Here is an 18,151-nt window from a genome sequence, read left to right as displayed (position 1 = left end):
GCTGAAGTTAGTCCATCAACCAAAATTACTTCTTTTTAATTGTTATAAAGCACAAGGTGTAAGTCGTCCTGCAGAATAACTCCTGGGGTTCTCTTGCCCCTAAGAAGAGTTTTGTCAGCCTCCTTGTGAAGATAATTTTAAAAATGCCCCGAAAATTCATTCCGAGAAAGAGCTTTGTGGGGCCTTGTAGATGCGCATGTTTTGCCCCGCAGGAACCCTGTGTCCTCGCCTCTGCACTATAGCTCTGTTGGGAGAGGGCCCGTGGGGTGTGGGATTCAAGAACTGCTGATGCGTGGGCCTGGTCCGGCTTCTGCCCCTGGCCTGCTGTGGGACTGCGCTGTTCTGGGCCTCAGTTTCCCTGGCTTACTGGAGAGACTCTCAAAGCAAAAGTTCGGATGTCTGTGTGCAGCTACCCTTTGACTTGAGGAGAATGTGTATGGTTTGCTGGTCACTGGAGTTCAGTGGCAGGTTTTTCTGTATGGAAGGTAGGTGGCCAGTCATGGACAGTTAGTGAGGAATGCTGTTTTGGTGATTTTCTGGCCCGTGGCCCGTGGATTTTCTGCCCTGACTTGTAGCCATGACCCACTCTGAGGCTCCTGAGATGCCTTGCTGCCCTCTGGGTTCAGCTGACTTGGCCTGCAGCCTCCCTGCCTGAGTGCTTAGGAGGAGCCTGGGTGCCCTCCCTCTTGTCTGACACCTGTGCTCTGGCCATAGCCGGGTGCCCACACCTGCCAGCCCGCTTTGGAAAGGGCAGGGAAGTGCCCTCCTGGCCCAGCCAGCAGTCCTCAAGGGCGCAGCTGGGAGCGAGCCAAGGTGGGGCTGGCAGCAGTGGCAGACATCCCAAGTATGGGGCCTCACACATCCCCCAGGGTCTCTTCCAGCGTGCTCTGCCCACATTGGTTCTTGCCTTGTCCATCATGCTGGTCTGTGAGATTCTTTTCTAAAAATCAAAGGCATCAATTCTGGGTTGATGTAGCTGCAAGTCTGTACATAGGTCACCCAGTAATAATAGTTACTTTTCATATTGTGCCACGTGCTGGCTGCACACACGTTGGTCATTAATAGTCCTGCTGTCCTTTGTAGGCAGGTGCGATTTTCCCATTTTAGAATAAGGAGACTGTGTGTTTGGGAATTGGGCAACATGTGTGAGATCATAAAATGGCGAGAACTTGAACGCAGACTTATGTGATGCCTAGTCCATGCCTTTGAGCAGGTGTCAGCGTGCTTCCCTACTCTTCAGTTTGGAGGTCTCAAGTGTGGTGAAGGGCCCTTAGGCCAGGTGTGCTTTCTGTGGTGCTGGCAGCTGGGTGATGCACAGACACAATCTGCATGTCGTTGGTGTCACTACATTTTATTTTATTATTTAAATTAAAAAAAAAAATTTAGAGAGTATGCACCGCGCATGCATGAGAGCAGAGGGGAGAGCAGAGACTCTTTAGGCAGGCTCCCCACCCAATGCGGGACTCCGCCTCACCAGCCCAAGATCACAATGTGAGCCGAAACCAAGAGCTGGATGCTTAGTCAGCTGAGCCACCTGGACCTCCCATGTGAGTCCACATTTTAGCTTTGAGGGTAGTCTTGTTTTCTTCTCTCTGATCTATATAAAAGGCTTGATAATTAAGGACTGGAAGTGCTGGAACTATTTCTCCGACTTTGGAGGTAAAATTTTATAAGGCATCAGGTAGGGGAAGGAAGAAGAGAGTAGTGCCATTCACATCGCCACCCCCCATTTATAGAGAGGAAATTGAGTCTCAAGGATGAATAACTTATCTTGAATTCTAGAGTTAGTGAGCAGCAGAGCCAAGCTGTTTAGCACTGTTCTAGACACTGCATTCTAGAACCACGGTCCACACATGACACAGACACCATGTTCTAGATTCCTTGTTCTAGACACTGTTCCAGATGCTAAGGGCTTTGAAGTAGATGCTGATGGCCGCACCTGGCACAGAAGGGGAGGATAGCCTGCACAGGTGAAGGCTGAGCTGTGGTGTAGGTCCTGCCAGCCCAACTCGAGTCTTACCTTCCACACTGACAGCTCATGGCCTCTAATACTTTCCACAGCTTTCTGTGCAGTTAGATCCACCAGGATGGAGAGAAGTGTGGCAGGAAATTAAAAAAAAAAACCCAAGATGAATGTCATTTCTCAAGTTCTTCCTCTTCCCTGCTCCCCTCCCTGCTGCCCCCATGTTCACCTGAAAAGCTAAATTATTCCAGTGACACTGGGTCACATATTTCTGTAGACTCCCCTGGGTGGGGGGTTATTTTCAGAAATGTAGTACATCATTTACATCATTGGGATTCTTTCCTGAAGATGAACATTAGTCCTTGGAGGTTGTGTTTGATCTTTGTCGTTGGTGGAGCTAGCTGTGTGTCCTTTGGAACCCGTCAGATGAACCCAATGTAAGTATTTGATTTTGGTCTTAAGAAAATAGCTGTGAAGAATAAAGATAATTTTGTTAACTGGCCTGGAAGTGCAGCCCAGAATGGCGTGATGGAGGATGTTTGAGTGTGCTCCTGGGTTATTGTGGCACAGCTGCATTTCGGTTGGGGGTCAGGGGACTGCAGCAGAGGGCTAGGCTGCTCAGTGTATCGGGCTGTGCAGGGCAGGCACCTGTCATGGCCGCTGAGCTCTGCTCGCAGCACAGAAGCATCCCTGGACACTGGGGTTGTGTCCCGGTGGCCTTATTGGTGCACATGAAGTGTGAATTTCGTATCACTTTCATGTATCACAAAATTGCTTTTCTTTTGATTCCCCACAACGGCCCCCCCCACCCCCAATTTGGAAAGGGACTTACTCTTTTTTAAAGATTTTTATGTATTTATTTGAGAAAGAGAGAGCATGCACACATACCAGAAGGGGTGAGGGACAGAGGGAGAGGGAGAAGCAGACCCCCAAGAAGCAGGGAGCCCAATATGGGACTGGATCCCAGGACCCCAGGATCATGACCTGAGCCGAAGGCAGATGCTCAACCACTGAGCCCACCAGGGGCCCCTGAAAGGAACTTATTCTTAAGCTCAGAAGCCGAGGGGAAAACTGGGTGGTGGGCTGAACTCGGCCTCCCTGGTAGAGGCTGTGGCATGGGCTGGGTTGCGGTGCCCTGTGAACACTGGGTGGGAGGGCTGGTGCCACAGGCCCAGGCAGAAGAGTATCATCTAGTTTTGCTAATGCAGAGCTGGTTAGGCTAATTTGTGATCAGGCCAAAGGTGGGATCAGCTTCTGGTTAGCCTTCTCTGATACTATGTGCCCCCTGGACTGCATGGTTATGTAAAGATTAGTGTACCTAATGAGCACACCCTTCTTTCTGAAGTGGTTTAAAGTAGATTTCAGGCCTATAGGACACCCTATAGGGGGAGCAGAGCTGGAAAAAGAGGTGCCTCAAGGAAATATAGCTTTTTTTTTTTTTTTTTTTAAATGGGAGAGACTTGAGCGTGTACAGATGCTGATGGGAGGGCGCCGGGTGAAGGGCTGAGCGTCTGGCAGTGAAGGTGCGCGGTGGAGAAGGGTTCCAGGAGGGCGGAGGGGGCATCACCAGAGGAGCTGGAGAACGTGCCCTGAATTGGGAGACCCAAGTTGGCCCTTGATATGTGCAGCCCTGCCCTGGTATGGGGCTGCCGGGGGGTGGGGGGGCACGAAGTCACGTGTCCCAGGGCAGCTTGTTTAGGACAGTGCTGTGTAGTAGCTGGAAATCCTTAGGCCCCAGGAGTTCTCCCTTCCTGCATGATAGGTGGTGAGGAACCAGAAATTGCTCCCTCCTGCTGAGACAGGGTGCAGGAGCCTGGGTCCTGGGCTGAGAAGGGGCTGTGGGCAGAGGTGGGGGGGTTCCCACTCATGGACGGACTCCTTGCTCGTTTTGTCACGGTCTGTTTACCTACGTGTGCCTCCTGTGGGGTGTGTGAGCTTGCTTGTCCTCTGTTGTACCCTCAGCATGGAGCACAATGCTGGGCACATAGTAGGTGCTGAATACATATGTGCATGTGTGTGTATATTTGTGTGCATGTGTATGTGCATGCAGGTGTATGTGTGTGTATGTGCATGCATGTGTATTTGCATGTGTATGTGTGTGCATGTGTATGGACATTTGTGTTTGTGGCACCCTACACATTTTGGTGCCATTTCTGATCCAGTCACATACTTGTGGAGCCTGTACTCTGTAGTGAGCATTTTCCTGGGTGAAGCATGCAGACTAAAGCACGCCCCCAGAGCCTCTGTGGCTCCCAGGAGCCGTCGCAGTCTCCGGCACTCCCGCCATGCATGGCCGGGTCCCCCTTTGGGAACTGCCCCCTGCCGGTACAGGCACAGCACCCAGGTACAGGCTTCGTGCATGCGGGTTTGTAGGTGGCCGAGGCCCTTTGCAGCTGCCTGCCCGTTAGGCAGTGGAGCTGGGCAGATGCTAGGCAGCAGAGGGCTGGGCTCCCACATGGGAAGCACGTGGTCTGCTTGCTTGGTGTTTCCTCTGGGTCCTATGGCTGCTGTGTGACCATGAGTTTGGGGATCCCCCTGTCCCTGCCATCACTGGTGCCTCTGACCCCGCCATGGGCAATCTCTGTTCAGCCACAAGACACTTGGGAGACTCTGTCTATTAGGATGTGGGCAGTGGTCATCTCTCTTTTTGCCTTTTGCTCACATTTCAGCCCAAAGAGGGAATCCTCTGCTTTTCCAGAGGTGCTCTACCTGCTTGTCTCTTATAAAACCATGATTTATTTTCTCTTGAACACTTTAGAGGATAACATGAAGGGAAAACATTAAAACCATTTATAATCCTACTTTCCGTACACAAAGAAAACTTTTCACGTTCAAGGAGTAGAATTCTTCTAAGAGCTGCCTGTTAAAAAAGTTATAATCTAATGAGCTTTTGTGCAGCAAGAGCAATCTCCGTGATTAGCTTGTATCCTGCAGGTTCACAGAGATGCCGAGTCACAGCTGGTTTTACAGGAGTGGAAGAAGGAAAGAAAAGAGATGAGGTAAGAGGGGTCTGTTTTGAATGCGGTGAGCCTGCCACCCTGTCTGCACCCTGCTCAGCCCCAGGCAGCCCTCCTTGTGCAGCTGCCAGGGGTGAAGGTCACTCTTGACATCACCAGAACCAAGCATGTCTGTGGTTGTGTGGGATGTGTGACATTTCTTTGTGCAGCAGTGACCTTTCCCAAACCTCCTGCCTTTGCCTTTCAATGCCAGGGTTAAAGTTGCTGTCACTGCCCACCCCTCTCCCTGCCTGCTTGACATTCATGTTCGGGCAGCTGGTGGCCCTGTGGGGGTCATGCTGCGCAGTGTTGCTCATGGGACAGCATAGGGGCAGGCCCTGAGCCCCAGTGGATTCTCAGGGCTCCTGAGCCCCGGGGCTTATCTGTAACCAGGGATATGTAAGCATGCAGTGTTGAAATGCTTATTGGTGAGGATAGTCCTCCTGTAGTCTGAGGTCTGGTGTGGGGACATCTTAGGGGAACAATTGTCTGAAGAGGCCTGTGGACAGTTGAGCTTCCCTAAGAAGGATGCTCTATACACAGACGCTGTTGAGACCACTTTAGCTCTTGTGCATGACCTCCCCTCACCTGCTGGGATGGCTTCGGGTGTGGAAGGAGTGGTCACTGCCTGGGTCCTGGGCTCTGAGCAGTGGATTGCCTGCTTGCGGGGGGGTTGGGGGTCCTCCTTGGGGGGTGGAGAGGGGACAGAGTCCTCCTTGGGGGGTGGAGAGGGGACAGAGTCCTCCTTGGAGGGTAGAGAGGGGACAGCATTCTCCCAGGGGGTAGAAAGGGGACAGAGTTCTCCCTGGGGGGTGGAGAGGGGTTAGAGTCCTCCCCGGGGAAGGAGAGGGGTTGGAGTCCTCCCTGGGGGTGGAGAGGGATCAGAGCCCTCCCAGGGGGGTGGAGAGGGGATGGAGAGAGGGGTAGAGAGAGAACAGAGTCCTCCCCGAGGGGTGGAGAGGGGTCAGAGTCCTCCTGGGGGGTGGAGAGGGGATAGGGTCCTCCTGAGGGGGGTGGAGAGGGGATAGGGTCCTCCCCTGGGAGGGGGTGAAGAGGGGTCAGAGCCTTCCCTGGGGGGGTAGAGAGGAGATAGAGTCCTCCCCAGGGGGGGTAGAGAGGGGTCAGAGTCCTCCTGAGGGGGGTGGAGAGGGGATAGGGTCCTCCCCGGGGAGGGGGTGAAGAGGGATCAGAGCCTTCCTGGGGGTAGAGAGGGGATAGAGTCCTCCCCAGGGGGGGGGTGGAGAGGGGTCAGAGTCCTCCCGGGGAGTGGAGAGGGGATAGGGTCCTCCTGAGGGGGGTGGAGAGGGGATAGGGTCCTCCCCGGGTGGGGGGTTGAAGAGGGGTCAGAGCCCTCCCGGGGGTAGAGAGGGCATAGAGTCCTCCCCAGGGGGGGTGGAGAGGGGATAGGGTCCTCCCCAGGGGGGGTGGAGAGGGGACAGGGTCTTCCTGAGGGGGGTGGAGAGGGGACAGGGTCTTCCTGAGGGGGGTGGAGAGGGGATAGGGTCCTCCCCAGGGGGGGTGGAGAGGGGATAGGGTCCTCCCCAGGGGGGGTGGAGAGGGGACAGGGTCTTCCTGAGGGGGGTGGAGAGGGGACAGGGTCTTCCTGAGGGGGGTGGAGAGGGGATAGGGTCCTCCCCAGGGGGGGTGGAGAGGGGACAGGGTCTTCCTGAGGGGGGTGGAGAGGGGATAGGGTCCTCCCCAGGGGGGGTGGAGAGGGGATAGGGTCCTCCCCGAGGGGTGGAGAAGGGACAGTCCTCCCTGAGGTTTGGAGAGGGGTCGCAGTCCTCCCGGGGAGTGGAGAGGGGACGTGGCAAGGTGTGAGGCCCTTGGAGCCCAAGACGGGGTTATTGCGTCTCGCAGACTCCTCCTTGGCGCCCTATCGGAGCACTGTGGAGTTCCTCAGGGGCTGTGCCTTCTTACGGGAGTCGTCCCAGTGACCTCGTAGAGGGGTCTCGATCCCATTGTGCTGAGGGGCGGTTTGCACCCAGAACATTCTACCTCCCCGCCGCCCCCCCCCCCCCCCCCCCCCCCCCCGTGGCCGGGGAGCCTGTGCCGCGTGCAGGGGCAGGGCCTGGGCCCACTGAGGCGGCTCCAGGGGCCAGGGCTGGGGCGCCCCCCCTCCTGAGCTCCGGTGCTGCAGCGTCCTGAGGCGTTTCTCTCTCCGCGGCCGCGCTCTCCTCTTCTCCTCAGGGACATGACCAAGAATTTCTTCAACGCCCAGTTCGGAAGCTTGTTCCGCACGGACCAGAACCCCACGTACTTCCTGAGGCGCCTGTCGCGTTTCGCCGACATCTACATGGCGTCCCTGAGCTGCCTGCTCAGCTACGACTTCAGCCACACGTTCTACCCGCGCAGGACTCCGCTGCAGCACGAGCTGCCCGCCTGGTCCGACGGCGCCCCCGGCCCCGCCCGCGCCCCCGCCCCCGCCCCCGCCCCCGCCCCCGCCAGCGCCCGCGCGCCCCTGCGGGAGGCCCACGGCGAGTAGGCCCCGCCCCGCCCCCCGCGGGAGGCGCCGCAGCCGGGCAGCCCCGCCCCCGCCGGCTGGACGCCGCGGTTGGCCCGTGTGCCGGTGACCGTCGCTTTTGGAAAAGACGCCAGTTGGCCGTTTCCTATTTCTTTCGCACCTCGAGGCGCTGCCGTCCGAGCCTGATGCCTGATGTCGCGCTGGCGGCCCGCGGGTTCCGCCCGGCACCGGTCGCCAGGCGCTCGGCCGCTTCGAGGTCAGCCCCCGTTGGCAGGTGGTCGCGGTGGGCGCCGGGTCCGCGTGGGCGGGGGCTCCGGGTGCCGCTCCTCCGCGCCGCCGCAGAGCCGATCTAGACCCTTCCGCGGAGAACGGGCTGACCGAGCACAGGCAGGTGTGGGGCGGCCGCCGCCTGCAGGGCCTGGGGCCACGTCAGTGAGCTCCGACGTCAGTGAGCTCCCGTGGGGCTCCCAGGGCAGGAGGCGGGGGGCGGGGGGCGGGCGCCGCAGCGCAGCCGCGGCCCCCTGGCCCCTCACTGCTGGGACACCCGCCGCCCCAGGAGTCTGCTGTGAAGGAGCAGGGCGAGCTGCACGTCCTTGACCCGTGCGGCCCTCGGGTCAGCGCCCCGGCCTCCCGCCTGCCGGGACACCCGTGCTGCTGCCCGTGCGGCCTGGCCGCCCCTTCCCCAGAGAAGGCTCCGGCTTCCCTGCGGGCCGCGGGACCGTGGGCGCGGGCTCCGGGTGCGGAATGCGCCGGCCAGAGGAACCGGCCCGTGCGGGGCCTCCCGCCACGTTATCAGCCCGGAAAAGCCCTTCGCCCGCGGCGGGGACAGAAGACAGAGCCGGAGACCGCAGTGTCCTGGTCGGGAAGGGCTGCGCTGTCCCCCTGCGGGGCTGTGTTGGGCCCTTGTTGACGCGCAGGCATTTCCAGCGGGGGCAGAGGAGGTGGCCCGGTACCCCGGACCCCTCCCTGCGGGTGCGGTGGTGCTCCTGGGGGTAGGGTGGGAGGGGACACCTAGGGATGGCCTTGCGGAGTGAGCAAGAATCAGTGTCCACTGTGTTCTGAGGGCAGCGCGAGGTCGCCTCCGCTTACTCCGCAGTGGCAGGTCTGCGGAGGGCCCTGCAGTGCTGGCCTTGTCCGCGCTTTTACTGTGATGAGTGCGTGGGAACCGGCGGTGGATGACAGCTTGGCACCCGTAGACTGGCTGCCACAGGGAAACTCAGAAGGGAGTTACGGGCCCTGCACGCTGCTGCTCGTCTGCCCTTTAGATCCCGTAGGTCCTTCCGCCCCTTTATTTTACTAATGAATTTGGTTATGAGCACAGTGGCCTGTTTTCCTAGGATGGGGCAGCAAGGGGCAGCGCTGTCTGCTGGGTGTTAGCACCCAGGCGTCGTGAGCAGCAGGGGCTGTCGGAGCCTGGTGACCACAGTGCAGGTGGGGCCCTCAGCAGACACACTGCTGCTTTTGGCTTTGGGGTTCGTGCTTGGAGACGCTGAGCAACGAGGTAAATAAAGAATGTTTTCCTCTCCCTCCACCGGTTCTAATCAGTCGGTCATGGACGTGTCCTAGGTACTGGTTGTCCTAGGTGCTGGTAGCGGTGTCTGGTTGACCCATCGGGAAGCAGCACTGGTTTAAAGCTGCCTTTGCGGGTGCGTAGCCTAGGTGAGGCAGGCTTTAGTTGGGGGAGAAGCAGGTTTTCCTGGAACAAGGAATGTCTCTTATGACATCATGTCAGCCAAGACTTCAGCTCTGGGCCACTGGATACGGTGTGCTGGGCTCACAGAGCCTGGCACCTGTCCCCAGGGGCCCGGAGCCTGTGGCTGGTGGCCACTCAAGGACGGACAGAGGCATTCTTCCTGCCACTGCTTGGTCGGGAGAGATTGTGGCTCGGCCAGGCTCGGGCACCTGGTCTCATGGTGCGCACTGAGGAGGGCACGTTGGTGCAAGGGGAGGGAGTGTGTTTTGTAGCATGTGAACAGTCAGCTGGGAGCGTGAACGGAATAGAGTTGGTTGGTACACTGAAAAGCAGCTTCTTGCGTGGGTGGGGACGCGGGGAGGGGACAGCGGGGAGGCCTCGGGCCCGCAGATTGCCTCAGAGGGGTCCCGCACAGCTGGTTTGCCATGGCTTTTATAGACAAAACTTGCCTTTTAAAATATTTTAGGGGTTTGGTTTAGAATGCCCTCCTTTCTCCTGACGTAGCCATTTTTTTTTTTTTTTTAAATTGTAAGACTTGTCCTCAGCCCCATTTTCTGCCACCAGCACTAATGCCACAGATGCTCTGATCCTGGTGTGGGCACATTTCACGCTGAGTTACTAGTTGCTTTGAATGCATTGACCCTGTTAATTATTGCAGAGGAGAAATGAGATGTGTTCTTCCCCCCTCACTAATTTAGCTTTGGGTGAACTAAACGGCTTTTCCTATCTTGCCCCCTGAGGCCCTAGAAGCCGTAGAGTCTGCTGAATCCTGGAGTTGGTTCCCTAGGCCTGAGGCTCGTTTGCTGCCAAACACCCCCTTGGGGCCCTTGTCCAGAATGTTCTAAGACTACATGCTGCTGGAGGCAGGTTCCTCGATTGTTCTATTCAGCCACTAGGGAGCCTGTGTTCTGCCCCCTAAGACTCATTTCCTTGTGTGTGGGTGTGTTTTCTTCCTCATGTCCTCGCCTGCACTAGCACCTGGGAACTTGGCCTCGGGCTCAGTCAGCCTTTAACTGCCAGTGGACCTCGGAGGGAGGGGATAGGCTTGCCCCGCGGGGTTGGGTTCAGCCGGGAAGGGCTGGTGGTCAGCTCTGCTCCCTGCTGCCCCCTTCCCCGCCCTGGGTGGGGCTGCGGCCTGGGTTGGGCGCCCCTGATGGTTGCCCTCCCCGCCACACCCGGTGCTTTGTGTTGGCGGCAACGATCCCCGCACCCCGGGCCTGCAGACGAGGGCCTGCATGCAGGTAGAGAGCTTGCTGTACCTCTACAAGCGGCTTCCAGGTACATGGACTCTGTGGCCAGTGTTCCCCGCATGAGGCAGACCACCGGGTGTAGTGAGGGACCTGGCTGAGTGCTCTGCCATGACTGTGCCACACATGGTGCTGGCTGTGCGCTGCCTGGAACAGCCTTGGGGACCTCAGGACGCCCTGGAGCATCCCCCACTCAGACAAAGTCATGCCTCTTCCTCTGGGAGCACCTGCTCCAGCCCTGCCTGCTTCCCTCCTCATCCCTCTCCCCAGCCCCTCCTCCCTGCCCCTTCTCCTCTTCCCCTCCCCCTCCGCAGGTGTCCATCCCAAGTGCCCCCGTCCTGGTCCTGGGCGCACACCCTGCACTGTCTGGCGGCTTCCGGGACCCACCTTGCTCCCGCGCCTCTACTCTGTCCCCACAGTTTAGCAGAGCGACAGGTTGTGCCCTGTGGCATCAGGCCGATCGTGCAGGGGTACGCAGACCTACTATTTATTCTGAATGTGAATTTGCTATTTATTCCTAATGTTGATTTGATGTCCTAAGATCAAACTTGTTTCCAAATAAAAGTTTGAACTGTGTTGTCCAGTTTGTTGTGCGTGCTCTGTGCTTGCGTGCTGCTGTGGCAAAGCCCTACCAGGACCTAAGGGACCCAAAAGGAACAGCCCCTGAGGAGGGAGGAGGGTGTGGTTCCTGGTTTGCCCCTTCCAGCCCAGCGGCCCGGCAAAGTCAGAACTGGGGGGGGGGGGGGCTGTGTCGTCAGTACCCGGTCCCCTTTAGGGTGGGATGAGAGTTCCCTGGAGGGAAGTACCACCGTGGGCTTGTCCCTTCGTGAGATGGGGGACATTGGGGCCGTTTCTACTTTCTGGCTATTAGGAATCCTGCTGCTATGAGCGGGCAGATATGTTACCATGGGGACGTGTTCTCCACTTCCCCGGGTGTAGACCGAGGAGTGGAACTTCTGGATCATGTGGTAACACTGTGTTTAAACATTTGAGGAATGGAGCCACTTCTCCGCATGGCCACACCACTTCACTGCCTACCTCTCAGCAATGTGGGGGGGTCTGACTTCACATCCTTGCCCACACCTGTCTGATTACAGCCACCCTCCGGAGGGGAAGTGCTGTCTCCCTGTGGTCATGTCTCCAACACAAGCAAACAAAACCAAGAAAAAAGAATTCCTAAGGCAGGTGTTGACTAAATGCCATGGCCCTTAATGAGCCCGAATAACTGGGCTTCACCTTCAAACTTGGACCCTTCCTGCAGCACACAGTATTTTTGTTTCTCGAAACACCAGATTTGTTCCATTGGCGTTCATTCTCTTTCATAAACATTTATTGAGCACCGTGTGTGTGCTGGACCCTGAGACACAGTGGGCACGGGGGCAGGCCTCGGCCTTTGGATGCTTATGGTCTAACAGGGAGGGGAGGCAAGGTCATGGTTAGTACTGGGAGGACATAGTTAAGTGCCATCTGAGGGTACAAAGAGACAGCAGAGAGTTGGGCCCCCTGGGTAGGTGGGTGGATTTAACCTGGTCTGTCACCCATGGAAATGAGATAACCCCTAGATTCACCAAACAGATGAGGTATGCTTGAGTGCTTCATATTTGAAGTGTTAAAGGACCTGACATTCCAAAGGGCAGCTGGTGCTGAAGATGCATGGTGACCAGCTGTTGGGGGAGGCAGGGTGGCTTGGGCAGTTTGGGCAGGCAGGCGGCTGAGAGCAGGTGGGCGGCCAAGGGCAGGTGGGCAGTCGGGGCAGGTGGGTGTCCGGGGCAGGTGGGCAGGGCAGGGCCCTCACAGTGCCCCCAGGGGGTCCCTGCTGTCCCACTGCTGGCCTTCAGCATCCTGGAAAAGAGAGAGGTCCATGCCACTCCCACTGCTAGCCTTGCTGCTTGCCCAGTCTCTGTGGGTGGAGCACTACTTCGGGCCACTGCTCGGGGCCTCCATGAGTTGAGACCCTGCCACCCCACAGTCCACCCCCTCCCCACCCTAAGTATCTCAGGCTGAAGGAATTTCTGAGACAGCAGCAGCAGCAGGACGGGCAGCCCTCCCTACGGGGTCAGAAGACAACGCTGATCCCCAGGGATGAGGAATCTGGAGCCAGGACCCATCTCCAAATAACCTGGCTACGGGGCCGACCCTGAGCCAGAGCCCACCCAGTCCTGTCAGGTCTTCACACATATTGCGGAAGCTTTCTGCCCTGGTCTCATCAGGTCCTCGTTCCCTCATGGGGGATCCCACCTACGTGCAAACTTTCAGTGAAGCTTCTGTGCTTTCTCCCTGTGAATCTGTCCGACTACTTCCAGGTCCAGCCAGGGACCCTACGAGGGCAGAGGAAACCTTTTTCCATCCCTACAGCCTGAAACACTGCTTCTCCAGTGCCCGGGGAGGGCGTGTGGTGGGGTGTGTGTCTGGCGCTGTCTGGGGTCGGGAGGCAGGTGCGGCGGCCTGGGGGCAGCCCGGCCTGCAGCTCTGTGCCCAGGACAGGTCTTCTCAGTTCTGCTGGCTTCTCCTACTCGGTGAAGGGCCTTGATGGTATGCAGGGAAGCGTGAGGATTAAATGAGATACGACATAGAGGATGGCACCAGCTCCCTACGAAAAGGTGCTGATTTCTATGATCACAAAAACCTGCGTTCAGATTAAACATTCTTCTTCCAACTCTGGCGCGTTGGTGGGAGTCTACTCAGAACCCAGAAGCTGTGCTCCCCAGGCAGCACCCCAAGCTGTGTGCCGTGTGCACCTCTGATGGCGCCGAGGTTTTGTGAGGCTGCAGGAGCTGCGTCCGGGTGTCCAGGCTGGCTGCGACAGTGCCAGGTACGAGGGTAGAGGACAGCACCCCCGCTGTAGGACTTCTGATCCTGGGGCAGTTCTGCCCCCTGGGCTGATGGGAAAGGCTTGTGTGAGTCCCGTGTCTGGGATACGCCAAGTACTGCGTCAGGAGTCCCCATGCCTGGGGCTGGTGGTGCCGTCAGGAGAGGACAGGCGGCGAGAGGCGTGGAGGGTACAAAGCATGATGGGGACCGTCCCCCCCAACCCCCCCCAGCTAGCAGTGCATGTGGAACTGAGCCACCAGGTAGCAGACGCATAGCCGGCCTCCCCCTCCCACATCTGCGTGGGAACCTTCTCGTGGGCTTGGTTGGGAGAACAAAATCAGACATGCCCTGATTGTTTCCCTCTGTGAAGGTATACGTCGTGCTCCGTGGACAGGGGACATGGCGTTTACAGTGCTTTGAGCAGAAGGACGATGACGCCCGTCGCAGCACATGGCCACACGGTACTTGTGTAATATCCCAGGGCCGACGGATGCGAGGGCAGCTACCGGCTGCAGCCTGGGGGGGTTGGGGGGGGCAGCTGCGTCCTTGCAGGAAATCCTCCCAGCTGCTGCCCAGCTTTAGTTGCCTCCTGAGCATCTGAACCAGCAGCCCAGGTGTGGGTTATTTCCCGGGACCTGCGTCATGCTGGTGGCTGGCCCCTGAGGTCCACACTAGTTGCCGACATTTCTTATTTTCGTGTACAGGAAAGAATTATGTTTTATTCCTGGTTTCTCAGCGCAGACCTGGATCGAGCAGGATGACAGCAGGTGCACCTTCCACCTGTGGGGAGCATCGGGCACCGTGCCACGAGCTGCCCCCAGGTAGAGGTCAGTGGGGCCCCATACGGGCTTGGGGATCACTAACTAGAAAGAAGTGGCTATTTCCTGGGATACCAGGATGGAACGTGTCCCCCTGAATGTAAACGACCTGATCCAAGGGAGCTGGGGAAACTGAGGGCTCCATGGAAACCTGCGTTTGCTCCTTTCCCTACTTCCTCTCCTGCCAGAACCTTCACCCGACCCCACCTTACATATGCCTCCTAATGCAAACAAGTGTGTTGTCCTCGTGTGGGACAGGAGTTCACGATTTCTCTAGAACACATAACATCAAGGGCAGGACCAGGTAAGGAGGACGGGACTAAGTCACAGGTGTGTTCCCGGCCACTGGCCACCAGACCAGGAAGAGCTCCGGGCCTTGTCTCGGTTCTAACCAGTTCCTGGGTGCCCGAGGGGACACATGCGCCAACCACTGTCCTCCACAGAAGCCCCGGCCCAGAACAGGCAGGACACCCGTGCTCCCTTCCTGCCCGAGCCTGCTCTCCCTGCATCTTTAGTAAACTGTGGCACTTCCTGCCGGCCCCCATCCTGTGAGGAGCCAGGGAACTTCTCAGCTGGTCCCTTGGGGCCCCTTGGGTCCATGGACCCTGCCTGCTGCCATCAAAAGGAACGTAGTTTTAAAGGCAAGAAGCAACTCTGACAATGGGCAGGAAACTCTGGTTCCTTGAACTCAGGGGCCTGAGATCAGGAAGTGCACATGCCACCCACGGAGGCAGCCAGGCAGCCCCACGTGCACATGTAAGTTCAAAGCGTAACTTAAGGGGGAACCTCTGTGAGGCGTGTCCTTCCTGGCCTTGCCCACCTCACAATTTTCTGCAGCAGGACAAGCCCAGGAGTCTTTGTGTGGCCTCTTACTTCTCACCAGGTCGAAAGCGTGGGGTGGGCAGCCTCGGCTTCTCCATGTTACCCTGAGTGGTTGGAGGCATCACCCAGACAAACGCATGGAGCCTGAGTGGCCGCGAGGCTTGTCAGCTCACAGTGCTGGCTTTTAGGCCTGTTGCCTGGAAGATGTTGTCGTTCTGACCCCCAGATGCATCTGCTCCAGGCGAAGATGCCAACTTACCATACAGCGGTCACAGGAAGGTTCTGGGGCTGTGGGGGCGGTGCTCTCGTACAAGGGGTTGGGTATATTCTCAGGCCGCTGGCTGCCAAGAGCCGAGACGTCTATATCCTCCTCCGACTGTGGGGACATGGGCACAGGGCACAAGCTGACAGCCAGGGTGTCCCCAGGGCAGGGGAGGCTTGCTCACGCTACGGTGAAGCCAGGCCCACCCCCACTCCCCAGAGCCTCTCAGATCGCCATGGGCACAGCGGCTCCACGTGTCCATCCACCCGAGCCTGAACCCGAACCCAAATCTGCTCCAAGGGCATTTCGGCCCTGCCCCTGCCCTGGGAGCCCCCTCATGCCCCAGCCCAATCCCATGTCACCACTCCAATGATACCCATCCCCAGAGCGACTTTGCCTGTCCCTGAACTTGGTGTAAGAGGCCCTGTAGGGCAGGCACAGTGTCCTGGGTGCCGGGGCTCAGGAGCAGGTGGGTGTGCACTGTCCTCACCTGCTGGCTGGCTGGCTGGCTGCCAGGGGCTGAGAGCGCAGATGGAGGCCATTGCCAGACCCTGTCCCTGCGGTGGCCCTGGGTCTTTTTTTTTTTTTTTGGCCAAAATTAGTAAACTTTATTTAAACTTCAAAAAATAAAATAACAGACGAAAGGCAGCTTTAGCTTTGTTCTCGAGGATCAGATAGATCGCCCCAGAGCAGGAACTACCCCTGCCAAGTTAAAACACCCTTCACCCCCAATCAAGCCACAGACAAGGAGGGATCCTGTATTCGGGGACAGGCCTGGGGTGGGTGGAGTAGGAAGAAGAACACCACAGCCAGGTGAGTGGGTTCTGAGACAGCACAGTGAGGAACAAGGGACCAAGCCGAGGCCATGGACCTATGTGTGTGCTCAGCACTTCAATTGGGTGACTTTGGAGGGTGGCTGCACAGGGAGGCCTGATGATCGGCCCCGGCTCTAGCCTCTGCCCTCAGAGGCCGTTAGCCCCTCAGAGTGGGTGCCCAGCTCCCCAACCCTCCAAGGGAGGGTGCTCCCAGGCCTGCTGAACATTCCCCCCCAAGGTCCGCTCACCCCCCCCCCCCCCCGGCCAGACCCCCAGGCCTGCTCAGCAGCACCCCCTCCCCTGACCCTACTCACCTGCACCCTCCCCCCCCATCCTGCTCACCGCCCCCCAGGGCCAGACCCCTGACCCTGCTCACTCGCACTCCCCCCCACCCTGACTCTGCTCACCAGCATCCCCCACCCCCGATCCTGCTCACCCCCCCCCCCCAGGGCCAGACCCCTGACCCTGCTCACTCGCACCCCCACCCTGGGCCCTGCAGCTGGACCGGAGCGTCTCCAACCCCAAACCCCACTCAGGAGGCCGGGGGTGCGCCGAGCCCTCAAGCCCTCCAGTCCAGGTAAGCGGCCAGTCAAGCTGGGATCTGCGTTCCTCTCTCACCTCAAAGTGCTGAAAACCTGCTCTTCTCCGGTTCAGTCGAAAGTAGGAATATGCAGCTGAAGCAGCGGCTCCGAGGACCAGGATGGTGGCAAAGACGATCCCTGTCCTTGCGGCGTGGGCCGGTGGCTGCAGAGGGGAGGCGCTGAGACTGCCCGGCCGCCCTCCCAGGATGGGACTGCTTCCGGGAGCCTGCCCCGCTCCTGCTGCCCGGGCCACTCGGGGTGATGACGGGGATGGGGAGCATGGGGTGCGTTTGCCCTCACTACTGCCCAGGGCTGCGGAGCCCCTGGGACCGGACAGATGTCACTGTTTCCATGTGCGGGGGTGGGGGTGGGGACACTGAGGCACAGAGAGGGTGAGTGCTTCCCTGCCCTCACACAGCCAGCGCTAAGCGGCCGGGCCTTAGAGCTTGTGCCCCTAATGCTGTGCTGTGGAGCTTCCCAGAGGCGGCTAGGCCCTCCCGTCACATGGTCAGAGAGGACCTACCACCACCAGCCAGGCTACGCTCGCTCGACCATGCCAGGTACTGTCCTCGTCCTACTTATGGACTCGGGTCCTCCCAAGAACCCAGGGGTAGGCATGAGAACGCCTGTTTTGCAGATGAGAAAAATGGGGCTCAGAGATGCCGTGGGATTTGTCCAGGGGGGTGCATGGCTGGCAATGTGGAGGGGCCAGGCCAGAGCTGGGGTGCCTCGCTCCCCTGCTGGTGGCATCTCTGTGGCCCTTTCACTCTACAGGTACTGACAGTGGCCGGAGCTGTGCTGGTAACGTAGAGGAGCAGGGGTGGGAGGAACAGGGCCTAACAGCTGAGGCCTGCTGCCCTGCTGCAGGTGTGGGAGGCCCCCCAGTGTCCAGAGGAGAGGAGAGGGCTCTTAGTTATGGCTTGCTCCTTGGGGGGGTACATGGACACCCCCCCCCCCAGGGTCCAGAGGAGAGGAGAGGGCTCCTAGCTATGGCCTGCTGCTTGGGCAGGGGGAGATGGACGGACACCCCCACCCCCAGTGTCCAGAGGAGAGGGCTTCCAGCTACTGCCTGCTGCTTGGGGGAGGACATGACACCCCCCCACCAGAAGCCCTGGATACTCACCAGTGGAGTGGGGGGTGCTTTTAAGGGCCTGGAAATGACATGAATGATCCCGTTGGAGGCAAAGACGTCCCACTGCAGAATGGCTCTCCCATCCACAAACCTGGTCTCCTGGGAAGCAAGAGCGGGGCTGCTGGAGCTCCAAGCCGTTGGCATCCTCCCCCACAGGGCCCCCCAGAAGGAAGTGGCTCTGTTTCTTGAGGCCCAGGATGGGGCTCCAGCCTGTCCTTACTGCAGCACAGGGCTTCTGCTCCCCATCTGGATGGCCCAGAACAGAGTCGTGGCCCGCGGGCAACAAAGCAGATCCAAGAGCTGTGGGGACCCCAAGGCCCACCCTGTCCTACCCGCTTGTCCACCGGGTGAGAGTCCAGAAGGAAACGGTTTGTCCGAGGTACGCAGGTACCAAAGGGCAAACCGTGAGCCTCTGGACGTCAGGTCTATTGCTCAGAACACCACCCTGGGCTGTCAGAAAATGGATTTTTAAGTGATCTAATCCCCTGCTAATGAGTGTGTACTCTCCCGTCTCGGGGATGTCGGTGCCACCTGAGAGCTCACAGAC

General features: G+C 58.6%; 2 protein-coding genes across 4 annotated transcripts in view; one reads left to right on the top strand and one right to left on the bottom strand.

Moving 5' to 3' along the window:
- NT5DC3 (5'-nucleotidase domain containing 3) overlaps nt 1-7,905 on the top strand; it is a 47,909-nt gene extending 40,004 nt beyond the window's left edge. Inside the window, exons 13-14 of the mRNA XM_072724746.1 lie at nt 4,898-4,962; nt 7,150-7,905. Of these exons, the coding sequence (XP_072580847.1) occupies nt 4,898-4,962; nt 7,150-7,444 (360 nt within the window). The 3' untranslated portion in view covers nt 7,445-7,905. The remainder of the gene's footprint in view (nt 1-4,897; nt 4,963-7,149) is intronic.
- A 3,766-nt stretch (nt 7,906-11,671) lies between these two features.
- STAB2 (stabilin 2) overlaps nt 11,672-18,151 on the bottom strand; it is a 139,524-nt gene continuing 133,044 nt past the window's right edge. For 2 of the 3 annotated variants that reach the window (XM_072724741.1, XM_072724743.1), the window contains exons 66-69: nt 17,596-17,703; nt 16,510-16,635; nt 15,074-15,190; nt 11,672-12,205 (exon numbers count right to left, since the gene is read on the bottom strand). In XM_072724741.1, the coding sequence (XP_072580842.1) occupies nt 12,155-12,205; nt 15,074-15,190; nt 16,510-16,635; nt 17,596-17,703 (402 nt within the window). In that variant the 3' untranslated portion in view covers nt 11,672-12,154. Of the gene's footprint in view, nt 13,955-15,073; nt 15,191-16,509; nt 16,636-17,595; nt 17,704-18,151 lie in introns of all 3 variants that reach the window. The other variant, XM_072724744.1, reaches the window with a different exon arrangement.

The sequence above is a fragment of the Vulpes vulpes genome, chromosome 10, assembly GCF_048418805.1.
Source record: "Vulpes vulpes isolate BD-2025 chromosome 10, VulVul3, whole genome shotgun sequence".
Classification (NCBI taxonomy): domain Eukaryota; kingdom Metazoa; phylum Chordata; class Mammalia; order Carnivora; family Canidae; genus Vulpes; species Vulpes vulpes.
Note: the sequence above shows the minus strand (reverse complement) of the source record. Positions and strands in the feature narration are given on the sequence as shown.